Raw genomic sequence first — 21,378 nt, 5'->3', positions numbered from 1 at the left:
GAGGTCTTTTACCCTCCAATATGCTCATGATCTTATTTGGATTACACATGGAAGTGAACTCTACAATATCATTCCAGACTTGTTTGAATACCTGTTTGCAAAACAGGATTATGACAGTCACAGACAGCTATGAAACTATGATGGCTTTATTTTCTCTAGACTGGTGATTGACAGCTCAAGAAGACTTCGAGTGCAGACCTAAGGGACATTTTGTTCCTGTGGAGTCTTTTTGCTGTTTTTTATTCCAGTTGTTTCTGCAGTCTATAATAAGCCTCTTTAGACTGAAATGCTTTTACAATTTTTGTATAGGGAATCAAGATGTACACCACCTGGGAAGGCCTTGGGCCTGCAAGAGAAGGAAGAAGCTACCTGGGCAATTCATTCCTTGTGTAAACTCCTGTGACTAGTTTTACCAAAAGTAAAAGAAACATTTGCAGGAGCTTTGTCCCTTTTTACCGTCTCAAGGATAGGCATAGATGTAGTCTTGGCTAAGAGGTTATAACCAGAATCTGTGGAGAAGTGAGAGAAGGGAAAAGAGCAGCTTTGTGCAGCACTTGCCAACAGCGCTCCTGTTTTGAACTGATGCTTGCACACATTAACAAAACAACAACAAAAAAAAAAAAATCAAAAAATACTCTAAAAGAAAGTTTCTGCTTCTGGAAATTATTTTCAGGGAGAAAATTAGTCTTTTTAGCATTGCTCCAAAAGACTGCAACCTTGGAAACTGAAAATAACATGTCCAAAAGCCATGGATTTCCCTGTATCTGAAATATGTTCATAGTGATTATTGCAGTAGCATCTAAATGTTTCCTGACAATAATGGCATTTGTATGGCTCCAGATATGTTATTAATCCCACTTTGAAAGCTGTCAAAAAGATAAGTTAGTATCAATGACAATTTCTTTTAATGCAGAAGATGTTCTTCCCCAATGTCTAATATGACAATTTTTGAAACGCAAATTTTTCCTGTCAAAACAGCACTTGCTGGTTTTTAGCTCCATATGTTCTGCATGTAGAAACATGATGTATGCTGGCTTTACTTGAAGTTCTGATAGTAATTTTTGCAGTGCTAAGGTTACTTAGTTTTTTTGGTTTGATTTTCTTTTCCAAACTGCACTAATGTAAGAGTACTTCTAACTGATAGTTATGACTGTAGAAGCCTGTGTTAACAGGCTAAAATACCCCTACAGATGCCCATTTTTACAGTATGTGTTTGGTAACATGCTGGACAGATGCCCACAAAATTTTCTATCAGGCCATTGGTACAGAACAGTTGAAGATAGTGCTTATATCTTAAGACGGCTTACAGTGGCAGAAGAGTTTAAAAATAAGTGTGAGGCAGGAGAGCTCAAAATGTTTGAGAAGGATAACCAGAATCAAATTTTGGAGTAAAGCTGTAAGTGCTTGGTGATAAGCTCAGGAGATAGAGTCTGAAGTGAGGATTTCATGTTGTGACACACTGAAATCATCTACACAGCTAATGAAAACAAGGCCTGAGGTCATTCATTGTTTGTGTCCTCTCTGCACAGCAGCTGGGCCCAGGTTTCCTTAGGTCATCGTGTGATGACACAGCGTTGCAGGAAGGATTTTGTTCGTACAAAGTTTTATTTGCAGAGGCCCTCCTGGATGGCAGACATCAAACACAAAGTTACCTTAGGAAAAGATCAAGGAGAGAAAGGGAGCGAGAAAAGAGAAAGGGAAAAGCTCACTTCTAACAGGATGACCAATTCTGCACACATTGCATAGCTGCCCATGGGACCCTACTACCTTCAGACCCAAGCAGCGTGTGGTGCACAAGTGAGGAACTAGGGGAAAGTAGTTTCCTGCCTTCTGCCTCTAACTGCTCTATTTTCACTTCTGCTGAAGCTGCCTGCTTGACCACACCTTCCACATGTATGTTTTGAGGTTTGTTTGGTAACTTCTAACTCCCTCCTACCCGGTTTGTTGGTCCAGTGCTAGCTCTTTTACCTAAGTCTGCATCTGTGCCAGGAGGTGAGTGAAAGCAGTGGACTCGTGAACACATTACCGAGTTGTTGGTATGCTTTTGGCATGGGTTGTTCTCACCAACTCCCATTCCTTAAAAATGAAGTCCTGGAAAGGATGAAACGGGACTGCCTTGGTGCGTGCCAATGTTTTCGGGAACCAAGAACACCCGGCTGTTGAGAAGCAGGTGGCCACCTGTGCTTGATACCGCTCTGAAAGTGGTCCGGGAAATAGTCTTACTAGGCAGGAGGAACCTGATGCCTGTGTCGGCTTACTGGCACTCAGCCTTCTGGTCCTTCCCGGGGCTGTCCTTTTGTATGCAAAGCGTAGGGTATGCAGTGGGCACACACAAATAAGCAGGTGCCAAAATTCATCCCACATTCCTCTGAACAGCCTGAAGAGACTCTTCAGGAGATTTGTTCTCCCACAGACCATTGATTTGCTTCTTGGAAAGAGTGGTGTGTCAGCTGGTACTTCTGAAGCTATGACCCTTCCTTTGATCCAGTAGATCCAACTCAGAGGAGGAGGAAAGACAATTATGTGGTCCAGAAAATGTTTAAATACAGAGAACTTTGATGTTTCACATCAGAGCAACAATAAATAGAGACAACGGATTTGCCTTTTCCCTAGTAGTGATATTTTCCTCCCATCTTCCCTCCCACTTAGAACTGTTTTTGTGGTGGGAGGATCCATTACGTAATCTACAGATGTTTTACATTCTTTAAAATGTAAACTAGAAAATGAACTGTAATACAGATTCATCCCATGAGGGTAAAAAATTAGTCTGCTCTTTAACATTTCTTGGATGATGGCACCCCCTCAGAACATGCCTACAAGTTGTGCATCGCCTGTTAATGCACACTCGACTGTGACATTGCTTATTAAAACCCAACATTTTTATTGCTTAGTAATTCTAGATTTGGCTCCCAGCGCCCATGTTATAAACACTTAAAAGCAAGGATGCCATATTGAAACACTGACAGCTTCGCAGGGGGGTCAGGGCTACTGGCGCCTCCCTAATGAAGTCACACACTGTTAAACTTTTTTTTCCTTAACTGAAGAAGAAAACAAAGCAGTTAAACTGCTATATCCATTTTCCAGCAACATTAATCCATTTCAAACCACTCTTAACCATAGTAAATCACAGGTTTGTGAGAAAATGAACTGCCTAAAGGTTCACCTCGGGCTATTTAGCCCACAAACAAGTTGCTGACTACTGGCGACAATGGTTGGTTGGGAATTATTGCTCAATTTAGTTGTAATTACTTATTTTGCTGTGTCTTATGTTCAGACTAGCTGAGGGTCTGCAGCATGGTAAATTCCAGAATGAAATGCATTGCCAAGGTGCTGCTGGAGATTGACACTGACAGTGTTGAAAGGTTATTTAAGCAATGTGTTTTAACTTCCCAGAGGGAAGAGAAACCTTCTCTTTCCCTGGGAAAGCTTGGAAAGGGAGGAACTCTCAAAACAAGTCTGCCCAGACGTAGCTATTCTACTCTGCAGAAAATCATCCAGATGTTAACAGAACCTGAATTTTCAGTTTAAGTGTGCCTCAGTTCTGATACTAAATAGGGAAGCTGGAAACTTTATCCATGAAATATGATATAGCTGCAATATAATGGTTGCAATGTAATAGTAGTAATTTGAAGAACAGCAAATGTAGCATTCTGGCTGCTACTAGTATTTTAAAGGCAACTGTCAGGATGCTGTGATTACACCATGCTTATAAATGGGTGGGCATACACACGGTACATACCAGTTGAAGATAAGCGTACTTTTTTGCAGCCCAATTTAGTGGAACACTTAACTTGCCAAATGTAGGTCTAAATTTTCAGGTAAGTATAAGATTTTATCTATAATCATTATGGGAACTGTTAATAAGGCCCGGGGAGGTAATATGTAAACAATCACAGTTTTTATAGAACTTGAGCAATTTCATCAGCTGAAAGATTCTAGTGGTATTTGCTACCAGTGGGAATGTTTATAAATGCAATTCTCAAGTTGTATTCATTATACACATACCTTCATGTAAGAAAGGCTAAGTAAAGTTCTGGAAGAATTTAGAGTTGGTAATTCAAGGTCATATGAATAAGGTGAGCTTTTTGCAATCATTCACTCCAGAGAAAATTGATCAAATGCGGGCCTGCTAAATTTAAAATAAGGTGTGATAGAGAGAAAAGAAGCTTTTGTCTCTAAACAAATAAAAACGATGGCTTAATTTCCTTTGCTAACGCCAACAAAGGCCACGGGTGAAGATTCAGCAAAATTCAGAAGTCTATGACATTTAAATGCATCTCAAGATTACCAGAGTATTGGTAGGGAACTTCCTTGTTTTACATAAACATTGACTTAGCTACTAACAGATATGATTACAAGGCTTTCATTTTGGGGGAGGTGCTTGTGAAAAGGCTGCAGGCAGGACAGACTACATATGTCAGTCTGCTCTGGGAGTTCCTGTACTTTCTTTTGTCCCTGTCAGAGAGGAGAGACAGAACTGGAAATACCACAAGTGTAACAAGGCATTGGAAATCCTACAGTTCCTACACTTGGATATTTCGTCAGCATTTGGGATGAATCCACCTTAAATCTCCTCCCAGGCAGCCTGAAGATGAAGAGCATGTGGCCTGACTCCTTGTGAAATATTGCCCTTAATTTTCAGCTATTTATATGAGTGGCCAGTTGTTTTTATAAAAGATTGCTAAGACTTACGAAGTAGTGTTGCTTTTCACACTAACAGACTTCACATCTATAAATCTTTAGGCAATTGGAATGATGCTTTTACATACTAGAGGACTTTGTTCAAGTACTTTTTAAAGGTGATGGAGAAAGGAACATAATAAGAAAACAGAAATATGAATAACAGTAGCATTATTTTGCCTCTAAGCTATTCTGTTTTTTCATAGGAGCATAGAAGCTGTTTGCTCTGTCTTAAATTGTTTTAATGAGTTGTATCTATGAGTATGTCTTTTAACTCTGATTTCCAAAGGAATGAGAAATTATACGCAGTAGTCTGAAAAAAGAAAAAAAAGGAAAGAAAAAACTTCTACCAAACAACGTTGTTATGTAGAATCCACTTCTTTCTACTATTGGTTAAAATGTTGGTTAAAATAAAGCATGTTAACTTAAGGTTACTTTAAAAAAAGAAATCAGATGATTCTTAAAAAATATTTGGCATGTAATCAATGTGTATTTAACACATGTCCTCTGTTTGGAGGTATAATAACCCCAGTCACCTCCTGCAAAAAGAAAATTATCCAATATTTATTGTCATGTTTGGCTGACCATGTCCATCTAGTACCTCTCTGATTATCGCAGTGTTGGAAGAGACATATGTGTTGAAAACCATAGTCAGGTGAAGAGAGAACAGAGTGAAGAAACCTATAAATATGGTTCCTACTCCAATAACCATTGAACTGACTAAGGTGGCTTTTCAAAACTTGATTGTCTGCAGCTTAAAAAGGTCAAAATTGTGCATGTTCAAATTTCATGCCAGGAAAACTCTCATATTTTTTTAAACACTATACACTCTAAAATTATTATAATAGTTAAATGTTAATTATATGCATTTAATAAGTAGAAAATTAACATGCCACTTACTGCAATTCTCATGACAAACACTTTCAGATCTTTACTTGCTGAATTTTGTCATAGGTAGGAATTCAGCCCTATTTATTTCAATTACTTGATTTGCATCTCTCTCCTTAAAATGTGTAATGCTTTAATTTACCATACAGATAGAAGTTGAATACAATAACTTCAAAAACATTTTTTGCATAGATAAAGTTTTCTCTACAACATAAAAAAACCCCAAAACTAAGGGCATATTCTGTCTGGGGTATATACACCCTGTTTATTGCTACATATCTCAAATCCTCCAATGCAGGTGGTGTGAGCCCAGGCATGCTGGAAATGGAAACCCAACCTATGAATGATCACGTAATACCAGAGAAGTAATATGAGATGCATTACTGCATTAGTACAACTGACTAGAGTAGATTTTCCATCCGCTCTCTGCATGAACTTATTTTCTGCCAGTTGCGCCTTGCTTTTCTGCAGTTTTACTTACACTGTTTTGGCAAGGGGCTCCTTGCAGAAGACTTCCTGTTTTCCTGTGTACTCCTCATAGTATCTTGCAAAGAGGTCATCTTGCCTGAAAACACCCTCCTCCAGCAGACTCTTTGGCTATAGAGGATGGTGCCTGTGTAATACGGTATATCCCTTTTCCGACAGGTGGTACTGGGCCATTATAGCCAACCAGGCTGACTTCAAGCTCACCAGTTTACTCATCTCATCAAAGGACCTGAGTTCATGTCACATTTCTTCTGAATATCATGCCCTTTCATCCCTATTCTCTAACAGCAACTCTTTTTTTTCTGTTTTTTTAAGCTCACTTTCAGCTGCTCTGTGATTCAGTCTCTTTTTCCATGGGGAACTTGTAAGTCCCATTCTAGTTTACTACGTTTCAGCTTGTGTAACTCAACATCACAGCATGCATCTGATCTCAAAAAAGGGAGTTGAGAATTTATTAATTTTTTTCTTATGCAAATACTTTCTCACATGCATACTGAATTGCAGGCTGCAATCCTATGTGGAAATACATCTATATTACTGGAAATATTATTAACTGAAAGTAACTATACTTTCCTCTTCTCCAGAAAGAGAAAAAAAAAAACCACAGTCTAGTCCAGAGTTCAGTGATTCAAGAGATAGAAAGGTATAATGAAGATTCAGAGAGGTGAATTTTACTTGCATTTACCCACTTCTTTGTTAAATCTGACCACTTCCAAACACAGCAGTGTTTTAAGATTTTCAACAACAAATCCTCTCTCACTTCAGGGGAAGTGAAAACCAGTGGTATTATTTTCAGCAGGACTGCCTGTATAAACTCACCAGCCCAACACCCAGGACTACATATTGCAGAGCCAGTCCTACCAGTGCTGTAGTAGTCCTAACCATGAAGCCCAAACTGAGATTTAAAATGTCCCAAATTCAGGGATCATTTAGATCCAAGAATATGATTTCTCATATGTTTAGAGAGTGAAATCTTGGAACTGCAATGAGCTTCAAATATAGGTCAGAACTAAAAAACCAACCTCATCACAGATTTCAAGAAATGAAGTTCAGAGGCAGCTCTCCTGTTTGAATTTATTGCTTTTCCTAACTGGATAATATGCTTGGTCTTTATGGCAGACCATTGATACTCTTACTTCTCTAAAATGGGAGCAGAAAACTCCTATCTTCTTCCAGACCTGACTCCTATGAATACAGCTAGTGCTGCTTATAAGCAGAAGCTTCTAGAGGCTGTTTAGCCAGTCTTTAAAAGAGATGTCATGTTTCTCTCTCAGCTTCCCCAACAGACATATACAGTGATCTACACGTGTGCAATAGGTCTGCATATGTACAGCAGCTATGTCCGGGGTTATTCTTCCTCCTGTCTCTGCTTTCTGACTGGTTGAAATTAAAAAGTAGAATAACCAGCATCTAATGTCAAATTCCTATTCCTGCTCTCTGATGGATCTACTACTGACTCTGTAGCCAACTTAGAAGCTTTCAGGAGAGAATAAGCAGCTGCTTTGGGACTAGTTTGGAAATGGATGGGAACTGGACAGACTCTTGGCCTCATCTCTCAGTACCAGCCCCAATATACAAGCAGGCGGAACAAACCCAAACCAGAAAGGGAAGTAAACCGGACCAGGAAAAGGACAGGAGAAGCTTATCCAACCCTGGCAGGAATTCATAGCAGTGGTGGCAAAGGCTCTGTTTAATCCTAAAGATTAGATCTTGAAGTCATTCCTTACTTCTTGTTCATGGAAAACATTTGCTAACAGCAAAAATGCCCAAATTTTTTTTTTTTTTTTTTTTTTTGAATGAGCAGAAATCAGTCCCTGCTGCATTTCTGTGCCACTTTACACATCCAGGATACAACTAAGTTTTTTTCAGATGCTCTGAGCAGTTTGGTAACAGCTTATTTTTCATCCCATTGATGTGCACCTATGAGCTTTTACTGGCATCAGAAATTAAATTGCTGCAGAAACTTTTTCTCCTGGTATTTCCAGCTGCAGTGGTAGTAGTGAAAAATCTCCAAGGCTGACAACTCTAGCATGATTTTCAGCCAGTTCTGTGGGTTGCAGGGGTTAAGGGAATTCAGATAAGGCTATGAACTTGTATACAGTTATCTGAATCTTACTTGCAAAGTTTTCAAAGTTCATCCATCATCATAATGGATCCTGTGGGATGTTAGTGGACTCGGGGGCACATTAACCATTCTCCCAATTTCATAACACTAGGACTGGTGAGTATTGTTAGATATTGTAAGACATCATTTGCCAGCCTGAAATGTGGTATTTATATAAATACGTCTGGAACTTACAATATGTCTGAGGGGCTAAATAAAAAATAACCAAAGGTTTTCAAAGAGCAGTGTAAATTCAGGGGTGAGGCAGGCACTGAATTTTGATGTTACATCTGTGTTTGTCTAAGTATACTTTTGGTCATGAAGAAGAAGCTGGGATATTTCTGTGAAAAGATGCCCATATCTTAACATTCTTCCTAGAAAAATAAATAGCAAATTTCTGTGTCTCCTGAAAGGGAGGTGGTATAAGAGCATGTGTAAAATTAACTTTGAAATGCTAGGTGTTGTTTTTCTTTTGCAGTCTTTCAGTAGTATGTGCTCCCACCTAGGAAGGTTAATACAGGCATCTGTTTGCTCTTTTTAGATGTACTGATATATGAAAAGACTCTGTGTGGGAGATGGGCTTTTGTTTGTTTGTTTGTGTTTATTTCAGTGTGGGGGAGGTGAAGGCTATTTTAAAAATAGTGAGTTCCAAATGTGTTGTTCATTCATGAAGCTGTTGCTGTGTTTCATCTTCTTTGAAGCTCTGGGGTTTTTTACTTACCTGATTCTTTGTAGGTTTAAATATTTGCTGCAAATGCCACTTTTATTAACGAAAAGAAAAAGACAGTATAAACCACTTTGTCTTACATAAGAGAAAAAGCCATAGGCACTGAAAACAGGAAACTGCATAAGAAAGGGAGAGAAAGAAAAAGGAAGGGAAATGGAGAGTTCTCTGTGATTTTTCCAAACTTAAACCACTGTGCTTTTATTCCCATTATTCTCATGGTCATAGATACCAAAGCCATAAATATGTAGATAAGGAAGTACAGACCACTTTTACCTATAAAATATGAGGCTATCCTTAAGCCCCTATCATGAGCTTTGAGTGTAGTGATACAAAATTAAATCTTTTTTTTGTAGCACCTGAAGCAACCACTACTGAAGTGAGTGGGATCTGTACACTGAGGGACTTGAATCTGAGCTGGATCAGACCCATGAGCCACACCAATTATGTTTCTCCTGGCAGCTAAACTGACATGCCTGTCTGCATAAAGGACTCAAAAATGATGTCTTATCTTTGAAAACAACACAACACCTCTGTATTCTGATCCTAATGATGTTCCTTCACTGCATTTTTATAGGGACAGAACATCAGCCCTGATACTATATATGTACCTGTGAATATTATTTTTCCTTAACAAAGCATGTTAGCATAGAGACATAAATTATTTGCACCTCACAAAGAACAATTTTACTCATAGGTGTTATGGAGAGTTCAAATTTTGTGAAATGACAGCTTTCCTTAATAAATATTTAAGAGTTGTGGGTTTTTTTCAAATAAGTTCATTTCACAGAAATACAAATTGTTGGATCAGCATAGCTGTTTTGTTTTGTTTTCAACTGGATCATTTCACAGATCCTGTTTAGGGTGCAGCCATGTGACAACTAAATCAGTATACTGGAGAGGGCTGCAATGTGTACCAGTGGTAAATGAGGCCTCCTGTTTAATTAGGTCTGATGGTACCAGAGTAATGTGGATCAGAAGTAGCTTAAGCCATAGATACAAACGTGATAGGTGATACCTTGAGTTTTTCTCGGTGAACACCCTGGAATACAGTGTTGACCTATCCTTGCACATTAGCAATGTCCGTTCTTCCTCAAACTTTGGCTACTTGAAAATCTTTTGATTTTGACATTTTTACAATGTGTTTTTGGATATGTCTAGTTCCAAAACATACACAGACGTATCATAGGACAAGGACAGGGATACTATCACAGAGTCTTTAACTAAATATATCGTGTGGTTTTTTTCAGAGGTGCGGAGAAATCTCATTTGATAGTCCTGACCAGAATGCCAAATGTGTTCGCATGCTAGGTAAGGCTAAGAGTTTTTTTTCCCTTTTGATATGAGAAGTGTGTGAAAGTATGTTTAATTGGGGATTTCTTCTCAAAAGCACACGATAATGGCCGTGACGATTCACAATGGCATTTACATAGCTCATCCACATGTACTCCTCATTAATATATTCTTTACGGTGAATTTTCAATTATTGAAACAAAGTATATATATATTCCAGTAGTGCCCATCTGCATAGATGAAAATATAGCTGTACCAGCACTATAGTTGTAACCCCTGACGTACTCAAGTCCAGAACTCATATTTGAAAGCTGAAAATCTGTACTTTGAAAGAGAGTATTAATTTCACAAATATGTATCAAAAGCCTCTGGGTCAGACCTTCAGCTGCATCAATCAGCAAAATTTCAATCACTGTGATTTTACAGATTTGCGCTGGTGTAGCACTTTGCCCATCATTTGTAAAAATTAATATTAAGTAGAAGTGTCTATTCTTTGGAAACAATACAGGAATGTTCTGCTATGTTTCTTTAATTTCTGTGACCAATTTTATTGTATTTGCTTGTTTCACCTACAATGCTAGTACTGAAACATTAACAGCACAGCTAGTATCACAGTGAAACACGGGGAGTAAATGTCTAAAAACCTAAAAGATAATCTTTACTGAGAAAAAATGAAATCATAGAACACTTGCAGGATTACACTTTAAATTCTGAAGACCTTTCAACTGCCAGGGTTGAGATAAATGTACACTGTAAATTAGAGCATTGCATCTAATAACATGAAGACTGAAATAGTCACAATTTTAAAAACTGCAACTGGCAACATGTAGGAACTTAATTCCCATCTGGCTGCATAGCTGTGTTCTGTAATAACAGATTATGTGGTTTGTTGTTTATATTCATTAAATCCTATTGTCACAATAGACTATAATTGCTGCAGAGGAAATCTGTCATGCTTATAGTGCACAGATCCCAACAGATGAACTGACACAATGGGCCGTAATGATCTGTTACATCAGTGATCCATGGTTAGAGGTTCTTAATGGAACAAGCTGACAGAAAAGATACACTTGTGATCCTTTATCATGCCAATTATAATCTACAGCTTAAATACCATTGGGTTCATAATACTGTAGTTCTAAGGAAGTTATATCCATGCAAATGTTATTATCCATTAGGGGAAAAAAAAGGAGGGGTGGAAGAGGGGACAACAAAAAAATTACCTGAAGATGAAAGTCTTCTGCACAGGTTCGTTCACTATTTGGTTTGGCATTTTTATAACAAGTCAGTTCAAAACTGGGAGTTTGGCACCATCCTTAATGTAAATGATTCTTTAGGAGCAGGGAGCAGAACAAGATCTTGTTTCCATTGCATATGTTCTTATCTATGTCTTGTAGTATATGCATATGCAAGAATGAGAACATATGTTAGGGTCTGTAAGGAAACTGCTAGGAATGTAAAAATGACTCCAAAGGGACATGCCAAAGGTGTGACTGGCTCTCAGAGGTTACATCTCTTGTATTTAAAAATATTTCGCCTGCTCTTATTATTTTTCAGTGTCTCTAACAAATTAAGGACTGTAGTGTCATATATAATATAGGATATTAGATTTCACTCCAAGGTATCTCATAATGTACAGAGCTGAGATTATTCTAAGTGCAAGTGGATATCCCACAACTGGCTATGTAAGAGGTATAGGAAGTAGAAACTAGCATTATATGGTTGGTCTGAGGGCAACAACTGGAGACAAACTCCACTGTCTTGATCTATCACATAAATGTGTGTGGTTCTGGTAGTGCTAGAAAGCCAGAGGGTGTCCATTCTGGTACCTCTCCTTTCATACTGAGCTCTGTGCAGAAGAGCAGGAGCCAGAGAACATGCAAACTAAAAGGTCTCAGACTTTGTGCTGAATGCGTCATGTGGCGTCCAATTTCAGATTTTACAAGGGAATTGAATTTCCAAGAGAACGAAACACAAAGTTTGTCACTGATCAATGCAAAGCTGACATTATAACATCTGTGGGTGTAACTAGTGAACAAAGCACAACGTGCCTTCAGAGAAGGACATCTTTCTTGACTGCATGGTCTTTGAAATATGCTGAAACAGCCGTGCTGTCATTTACTGTAACAGTGACACAGTGCCGACAGAAATTTAGAGGGCAAGTCCCAGCAACTGCAAGAGGATAATTACTTAGTAAGAAAAGAAACACAAGAGTCTGGAGTACTGACTGTATTTCTTCAGGGATCTTTGACGCAAGACCAGTCCTTACTTGGAACGGTACATTGTCGAGCAGTACTCTAAAATGGTAACAGCTGATTTTGTCAGAAAAGGTCTGTTTCTGGGTCATGCTACTGGTTCTGGGTTAGCTTCATATTTAAAGGTTTTTAGGAGTAACGCTAGGCTTGCTACTGTGAGTCCACATACCTTGAGGTAACACGGATTATGTGGGGGAGGTTCTTTTTCTATAGAGGTTGAGGAGGAGAGGTTTGCAGTGAAAATCTTATTTTATTCCTATCTTCCTGCTAGAAAACAGGAAATAATAGATAAAGAAATGCCTAAACACTTACAATGGCTATAGTGAAAGTAGGTTACTTTTCAGTGGACTGACTAGGTATTGCTCAACCTGAGCTTAAGAGCAAAAGAATCAGTTTAATGCCTCATCTTTCAGCAAGGGAGTCATGGATATTTATAATGCAAGTGTGAAAAATATCTTGAACAACTACATTAAATGGTCATTTAGCAGCGCTTCCTGAGGATATAGTAGATAATAACTATGTGCTTCTGCTCAGGATATGCTTAGTATCACTGTAATTATGTGTACTACAGTTCTTACAGAAAATTATGTTGTCCCTCTTATGCTTTATATCGTGCTTGTTTCTTTACAATTCTGTATGTTATACTAGTTAAAGCAACACAACTTTTGTAACTGTCACAGAAGAAAGTCGGTCAGTGGCCCACCCTAGACTTTTGAAGACCATTGTTCAGATCCTAAATCTATCACAGATTTCTTGAGCCTGGCATTGGCTAAGGCTTTAAACACCCCTGCACGTCCATTGACCTTTGAAAAATGGGAAGAGAAGTGCTTCCTCGCTTCTTAGGAACAACAAGAATAAATTTATAAGTACAATGAGAAGCTGAAGTACTATGTAATGCAGGTCATAAAAATACCACACTGACAATAAAAGTGTGTTGTCAGAGGTTTCCCTTGAATCTCTGAGTCTCTCTGGAGCCACTGGTAGCTCATCAGCACATCCAGTGCAAGGTAGAAAATCTGCACTGTTCTGCTTAAATTGGAGCTGTTATCAAGTTAGTGAGGGCACTCGACCATGATAAAATTGCTAGATAATGCTGAACTGGATGTCAAAAAGCTTTTCCTTTATGCTACATTCTGGAATTATAACCCTGGGCTCCTCATGCCCTTTACTTATAATGATTTTGACTTTAAAAAAAAAAAATTGAGCATATAGCAAGGTACTCACTATGTTGTTATTAGTCCAGATATTCATATTATGAAGGGTAGAAGGGAACTATCCCTCTCCCTAGAGCACCCACTGATATTTTCAATGGCACAACCTGTGGTTAATTTTTCCCATATGTAGACAGACATATTCTGGGCTCAGACGTGACACAATGTCATATCATGCAGAGATAATTGGGTTAGTTTGCTGTGAAAATTGCTGGTTGGATGCCTAAGCTAATTAACTCTGCTGGGAAGAATTGCGTACTAGCTTGGAAGAGTCCAAACTTAAGGCAACTTAACCGGTTCTCACATCTTAACTAGCTCATCCAAAGCTAACTCTGTAACCTCTACATGGCAGAGCACTGAGTTTTATGAATTTATCCTGGAAAGAATAACATTCCCATATCAGGCTCTAGGATTAGTACAGAAGGAAAAAGGTCTGCCAACTAGAAGAGAAACTTTGGTGTATAAATAAATACCAGTTTATACAGAATAGATATGGTTATCCTTATAGTTGCTGTTTAGAAAGTAGGCAGCTACAGTCATCATAACACATACAAAATTAAATGATCCCATCAGTTTAAATCTGTTCAACCTTACTGATGACAGTGAAGTAAGGGGTATGGATGATAAAAGCAAATTATCTAGTTTGTTACTCTAGTAACCAGTCTTCCACCACCAAATTTGGTCTTTACTCCTTACTGAAATGCTGAATAGATTTTTAAGAGGTCACATCTCTTGCTGGCCAACTCTGCTGTCTGCAGAGATTTTTTCCAGGGGAAATGTGAATTGCCCTCCTTAAGGAGCTAGTTAGTAGGATGAAAACACAAGCCTTCCAGATGCCCCATGGCAAATGGCTGAGGTGCTTTCTTTTCATTATTGTAAATTCCATGCAGACAGGAATAATGTGGGTGAGTTTTGTTTCCCTTTTGGTGTAGACTTAATCCTTGCAAAAGCAGACAGATGAATCCTTGTTTGGAATAAAAGTAGTTTCCTCACAAATAGCCATTTAAAATTCATCCAAGAAAAAAAGCAATCAAAAAAAAAAGGTGGGGGGTGGCACCTTTCTTTTTCTTCTCCAGACTACTAGAACATAACTTTGTTCATTTGGGGCAACGAACTTTTTCATATTGCAGCAGAGAGAGGTGCCTACCTCCTTCACCCCCCAAAAAGTCTGCTTTGTGGCGTACTTCCACCGTTTATTACCTATGGAGAGTTATGGTTAAAGGTATCGGCATTTAGCCATGAAATGTGTTTCATGGATCCAGCTTCAGTCTTGGTGGCTCTTTGCCCACAGCAGAAAACCACCACACATTTGAACAGAGCTGGCAGCCGCAGCTTAAGAGAGAGAGACATTACTGGAATAACAACTGTGTTGAAAGCCAGGACTGAGGGGTACTGGCAAGGCTCTGCCTGGCTGGCCTCTGCCTTACATAACCGTTGAACTCACCTTCACTGGGGAGGGGGGGAAGCTATTAAAATTTACTTTGAGAAACCTAATCAGGTAAATAACCATATAACTTACTGGGGAAAGTAAATATTGAAGATTAGTTAAATGTGTCAATTTGCCCTTCAGCAGAGGGAGAAACAGAAATGAGGCAGCTAGTCAAATGGTTCTGCACGGGTCAAGCTTTGCAGTTTTGCAAAGCTTTCTGGAGCCCTCGCTGACATCATTTGAAATGCGACCCTATATCTCTTGCACACGCAAAACTTCTACTGAAACTGATAGGCATGCATGAGCAATGGTGTTCTAAATAGCCAAATATACGGACTATTTATATCCCAGCCATTCGAAGACTTACACGTGCACTTGACCTTATGCAGACTAAGTATTCTATCTGTGCAAATAACATCACAATAAGCACACGAATTAATCTTTGTAAAATTAAGCAATATGCTTATGGGAAAAAGGCCTAAAATCTACAATGACTAGCAAGAAATCTGCACTCATGGCTTTGCTGCCCATCAGGATAACTCAGAACTTTGTAGCAGTGGGAGGGGGGAGGCTTAGGATGTCTGCTACAAAAAGATACGTTTCTATTCCATGAGCAGCTTGCAACACAGGATGAAGGGAAGCAGGTTTTTTTCCACTATAAAGCAATGGTGCAAATGCATACAGAAACATAAACACTACGTCTCTTTTTGATGTTTTGTTAATGTAGATAAATTCAAATCTAAACATATAAGCCCACACTAGAAGCTCTTCACTTATATTTTATACTGTAACTGCCAATGAAAGTCTCTCCGCCAACAATTTATTCTGTTGAGAACAGTATGATTTAGATAAGAATTCTGGAACTGTAGCTCTTCCCTAGTTGAGTAGACAAAGGTAGAGATTTTCAAACAACTTCTAATACTTTTTCTTTTTTCTAAAATATTTTAACACACTTTAAAAACACTTTCCAATATTTTAACACACTTTAAAAATAAGTCTCAACTCCTGATCTTACAATTATGCTTGTAAATGCATTTAAAAATTCGTATCTCTGTGACCTTGCCACCATCAAAATAGAGGCCTCTTGCTCTTTCATGTCACTTGAGACCTCCTACTATCATGAGATTTGTGCCCAAAACCGTAAAGGATGTAAATATCAAATCCATCTCCTAGTTTCGTGACTATTTGATTAATTTGGCTAAGAAACTATAAAAAAGATAAAATAAATTGTATATTTTAAAGAGCAGTTCTCAAATACCATCTTATTATTGAAGTAGTTTTGATTTAATTACTATTTTAGGTAATTATATAGCCTGGTAGCTGAGTGACAGTGACCACCTGCTTATCATGTTCTGTCCTGTAAATCAGGTCAGACTGAAAACACTTGTCTTGCAGTATTCTACCTTTCAGAAGGGTGCTGAAGGAGACAAAAACTAGCCTTGGCATTTTGAGTAGGCATATGAAACACTTTTCAAAATGTAATTTCTTGTTGTTTTTTTTCTATCACTCAAATGTTAACTTGAACCATATATAGTTTTATCCTATGTCTGAGCTTGGTGCAGGAAAGCAATGGGAGTGTCAAGGGACTTGGAGGGAACGCAATAATGAGGATTTGACACCATCAATATGATGTACCACACCATGATGACTTTCTGTGGAAGGGAGAGTTACTGTGTTGCCCACAGCTACAAAAGCCATTCATTGGGACCACAGGATCCAGTTGAGATACCAAAGCTCAAGAGATTATTAAAAAGTCCCCCCTCCCCCAACTAAAAATACCCCAAACCCCTGACCCTTCACCTTCTCTTTCTATCAAAAAGGCTTTTTGACTTGGCTGAGAATCTCACCACATATCCCATTTAGAAGGGACTTACGCAGGTTTGGAAGTCCTATCCAGCAGTTGGACTCAAAGCATGGCTACAAATACTAGCCAATGTAGTGCAGTGTGAAGCCAAGAAGTACCCCTCTTTTTGTCTAAAGAATGCTGCAGACAGAAGGATTGCATTCTGCTCTCCATTTATGTAACAATCTAGTGAAAGTTTAAACTTTGGATTCTGGGTTTTCATCTCCCTTAAGTAGTTAAAACCCACAGTACCCATTTTTCTCTTAACCACCAAACTAAAGGCAACACAGATTGGGGTTAGGTGCTCTCTGTTCCACCTATTGACCCTGCACAAGGAAAAATGCTGGGTATGGCCCCAGGAGGCTAACAAATAGGCCTATGACTTGCACCCCATCTGGGTGAGCACACACATATAAGACAAGAAGAATCCTGAGTTTTGTTTCCCAGAGATTTCCCCTCTTTTTTGTGGGTGGTTTGTTGTGTTTTTTTTTTTGTTAAACTAGGCACTTCTTAGATAAAGCAGAGAAAGAGTTGCTTGATTGATTTACTGAAGATGATCTCATATCTTATTTCATGGTATTTGTCACATGAGTTATTGCTGATCCCCTGCTGGAAAAAAGATTTCAAGTGCCTATTCAGTCTGCTGCCTCACAGTTTGATTTTTCTTCGTGCCTAACCTCGTGCCTAAACATGGACTGCATTCACGTAATTTCCCATCTTCTTTGTCCAAACTGTTATGAGTGGGATGTGTTCACCCAAAGTACTTGCTGTACAGCAAATCGCTGTGACTAACCATACTGCTGTAATAACACTCTCTCAAAAAAATGGGAAGGGGGGGGGAAAGAGCAATTATTAGATCTATTAATGGGGCCAAATTGGAGAAGAAAACACTTATCCATAGTTTAACAGCCAGCCATCCCTTCATAACAGCATAAGTATAATAAAACCTTCAGATGTAAAATTTCCAAACTTAGATTTAAATGTTTTAAATTTATATTTTGTGGTTTGAGCTCATCTCTAGCAATTAATCATTGTTTCTTTAATTATTACTTGGTGATACCTTGCAGTTTCACAGTCCCTGCAATTTCCTATAGATTACTGTGTAGCTACCCTTAGTAAGAGTGATTTATGTCTGAGAAAGCCACGGAGTTCCTGTGCTTTCAAACACTCAGTTCCTGGCTGTAAATGTTCATATACTTCTCAGCTTAAAAATGCATTTTGCTATATTCTTTTCTGCTCTGTGTTGTAAAGGATGTCTCATTGTATTCTGGAGATAAAAATTTTTGCTGTTCTGAAATGTTGTTAATAATTTTACCATTCTTACTGAGAACTGGGAGTATATTATTTGTAGGATTTTTTTTTCACCTTTAGTATATAAAAGAAAAACCCACAAAATCAAATACCTGCTGTTCTTTGGCCTTGCTAGCTGGGTAGCTAGCTTTCTTTGAAGGCATTAGCTTTCTTTTCTTTCTTTTTTTTTTTTCCATAAATTATCATTTCTGGTGATAATCTGTTGTTTCCTTGTACATCTCATACTTCTTAAAGCATTAAGCTGATCTCTTAGATCATCCCTTGATCGCCAAACTACTTAAGTGTGTATTTACATACTTTCACTGAAGCCAAAAAATGCGTAGGCTGAAATATGTTCCTGTGCTAGGGTCAGTCACAGTGTCTAGGACTGGGCATGCTCAAGCCCTGATCTGATCCAAATACTTGAGACTCTGGGCTTATGAAATCATGGAGTGTGGCTATGAATACTGGTAGTAAATGACAGGAACTCAATTTAGCAACAAGAAATGGAATTTCTGAATCTCAGATAGCTATGTCAAGAGATTACTGTATTTCTTACACAAAAGTTCAGAGAGTGCTTCTACTGGATTTCCCTTATAGGGCATCCCTCTCATTCTGCAGATGAAATAATGCTGAAGATAGTTGGGACACGATTAATCTGGCAGAATGGCTGTAAACATCTGTAAAAAAAAATTTTTTTAAAGGCTACAGCCATCATCTCATCTTCCCTGTTGTGGTTGAAAAGAATGAGAAAGAGGTACTTCCTTCAAGACTCAGCTCATTGCAAAATAGACGTCTGAAACTGGTCTGAGGAATCCTGCTCAGAGAGTGCAGATTTCTCTCTGTTGACTGCTAAAGAAGCTGATGTGTGGATGTGAGCAGTTGGAGGAGCTTAATCTTACTCCTGGAGTACAGACATTGTTTTTCATGGTGTTCAAAGCTCTAAACTTTAAAGTGTGGGGGATAACAGAAAATCAGGCTAATCAACCTCATCTGTAATTTATTGTTTTTTAATATAAAAACAATTTCTAAGTTTTCAGCATATTTGTAGTAATGTAGGTAACAAATTGGTTTTATTAACTGAACTATTTTCCTCATTGCCTTTGTGAAGTCTTAATTTCTTTCTCTCTTGCCCTGTGACATAGCTGCAGGACCTTTTCTGACATCTGAATAGCTCCTGAATTTTAGCTGAATAAAGTAAATTGAAAGCATGATAAAAGATTTTTCAGATGCTTGAGGGGTCCAGATTGGCCTGATGATCACACTGTCCTGTAGGTAGAAAATTTGACTATATCATGAAATATTTGGATATGAAGACTAAATTCAGCCATTAATATGGGAAGTATGGTTTTGATTTTCATAATATTTTAAATACACATTTCCTCCCATGGTAAAATTTGTAAGGAGGGTACTCTATAGCCTCTCCTTGTAAAGAGTATGTCTACATTAGTGTTTTAGGCCAGATCAGGGATGTGTTTTTGAGATGCTATCCCAAGTTACTGCAAACTTTGGTTTGCATTATGGAGCAGTCTCAGAACAGACAAACTGGATTACTTTCACATGAAATAGAGCAAGCCATGTGCTCTGGGAGCACCTCTAGTGCATTCTAGCTGCTACTAGACATTTAATCCATTGGAAATAGATGAGAAGTAGTCCAAACCAAATCCTCCGAAGTATATACAGTGCAGACACTGGGGCCTGAGCTGTGGCTGTTTAACTCAAGCAATCTGCTCTTCTTGTGCTACCTGCTTCTGTGAACCTTGTCAGAGAGTCAACATCAGTCGTGACTTCAACCCAACAGCTGCTCTGACACACAGATTTCTGTACCCACACATTGCCTTCAGAACCATTCAGCTCAGTTAAGGTTTAACTGTGGATGCACAGGATGTAGGTCAATTGTAATTTATGACAGATTGTAAGCATGTGTTTTCCTGGATATTGTTTGCCTAATTCCAGTACATGTGCCACCAATTTGTGCATGCAACCTAAAACTCTGTCAGTCATTTGTATCATACTCTGAAATGAGGAATGGCAAATGTGATTTAGTCCAATGTGAAATACTATCCTTTTTGAAACTTAAGGTAAAATGCCTTTTAACTCTAGGTCAGGATTTCACGCTGAGTTTATAGATTAATACAGAGCAAATTTAATTTAGCATTTAATTCAAAGGAATTATTATTATTCCAGAGCTTTGTTTATTGACGTGCAATAGTGAGATCCTCATATTTACTCACGCATATACAAGACAAATTAATATTGTAGTACCTTTTTGTTTTATAACAGAGTGCTAATGGAAGGAACTCAGAAATACTGGCATCATACACTTGATATTTCTTACAAGAAAGCGAGGACTAGTGGCCTAGAATTGACTTCTCCATCCAAAAATAGTGTAATAAACTGACATCAGAATTGTATGACATTATCATAACAAGAAACATTACCATGCTGACAGAAGAAGACAGTTATTTTCAGTGTCTTTCAGCCAGTTAGATAACAATATGTAAAGATAGCCCATACAGATATAAGTGCTTTTGTCTTATTTTTGGTTTTGTTACTAAATACTGTATGAAATCTAGAATATCATCTTAAAAAGAAGCCTCTGCATTTTCACTCCATGAGCTGTATTTCAGGTTTATACAAAAGTAGGAAGACAAATTTATAGTTAAGATACGTGACTGGGCACTTTGTCAAGTCCCAGAATGTGCTCTGGCACTTTGGTCATTGAGACAGGCGTTTGTCAAGAGACAGGTCATTGCTTGTCTAAGAAAAAGACAGAAATTTTACCTCCCTCAGCTCTAACTGCCCTGCGAAGATTTTATAATGGAACCTAATTTCTTTACCTATTGGTTTACAGCATTTTATATTTACAGACTCGGGTCAGTATCTGCCATGCAACAACAGCATTGTTAAACTGGTATTATCATAGAATCATAGAATCATTTAGGTTGGAAAAGACCTTCAAGATCATCGAGTCCAACCACCATCCACGCCCACTAAACCATGTCCTGAAGTACCCCGTCTATGTGCTTTTTGAATACCTCCAGGGATGGTGACCCAACCACTTCCCTGGGCAGCCTATTCCAATGTCTGACAACCCTCTCAGTAAAGAAATTTTTCCTAATATCTAACCTAAATCTCCCTTGCCTCAACTTGAGGCCATTTTCTCTCGTCCTAT

The 21,378-nt window shown here is 38.4% G+C and overlaps 1 protein-coding gene across 2 annotated transcripts in view; it reads left to right on the top strand.

Annotated features, from left to right (window-relative positions):
- The window catches only part of PDE7B (phosphodiesterase 7B), a 183,291-nt gene that overhangs the window by 54,403 nt on the left and 107,510 nt on the right, over positions 1 to 21,378 (top strand). For both annotated transcript variants that reach the window (XM_069787253.1, XM_069787255.1), the window contains one exon: positions 10,133 to 10,193. In XM_069787253.1, coding sequence (XP_069643354.1) covers positions 10,133 to 10,193 — 61 coding nt within the window. The remainder of the gene's footprint in view (positions 1 to 10,132; positions 10,194 to 21,378) is intronic.

This window comes from Haliaeetus albicilla, chromosome 7 (assembly GCF_947461875.1).
Source record: "Haliaeetus albicilla chromosome 7, bHalAlb1.1, whole genome shotgun sequence".
Lineage (NCBI taxonomy): Eukaryota > Metazoa > Chordata > Aves > Accipitriformes > Accipitridae > Haliaeetus > Haliaeetus albicilla.
The sequence above is the reverse complement of the archived record's forward strand: the minus strand, read 5'-3'. Positions and strand labels throughout refer to the sequence as shown.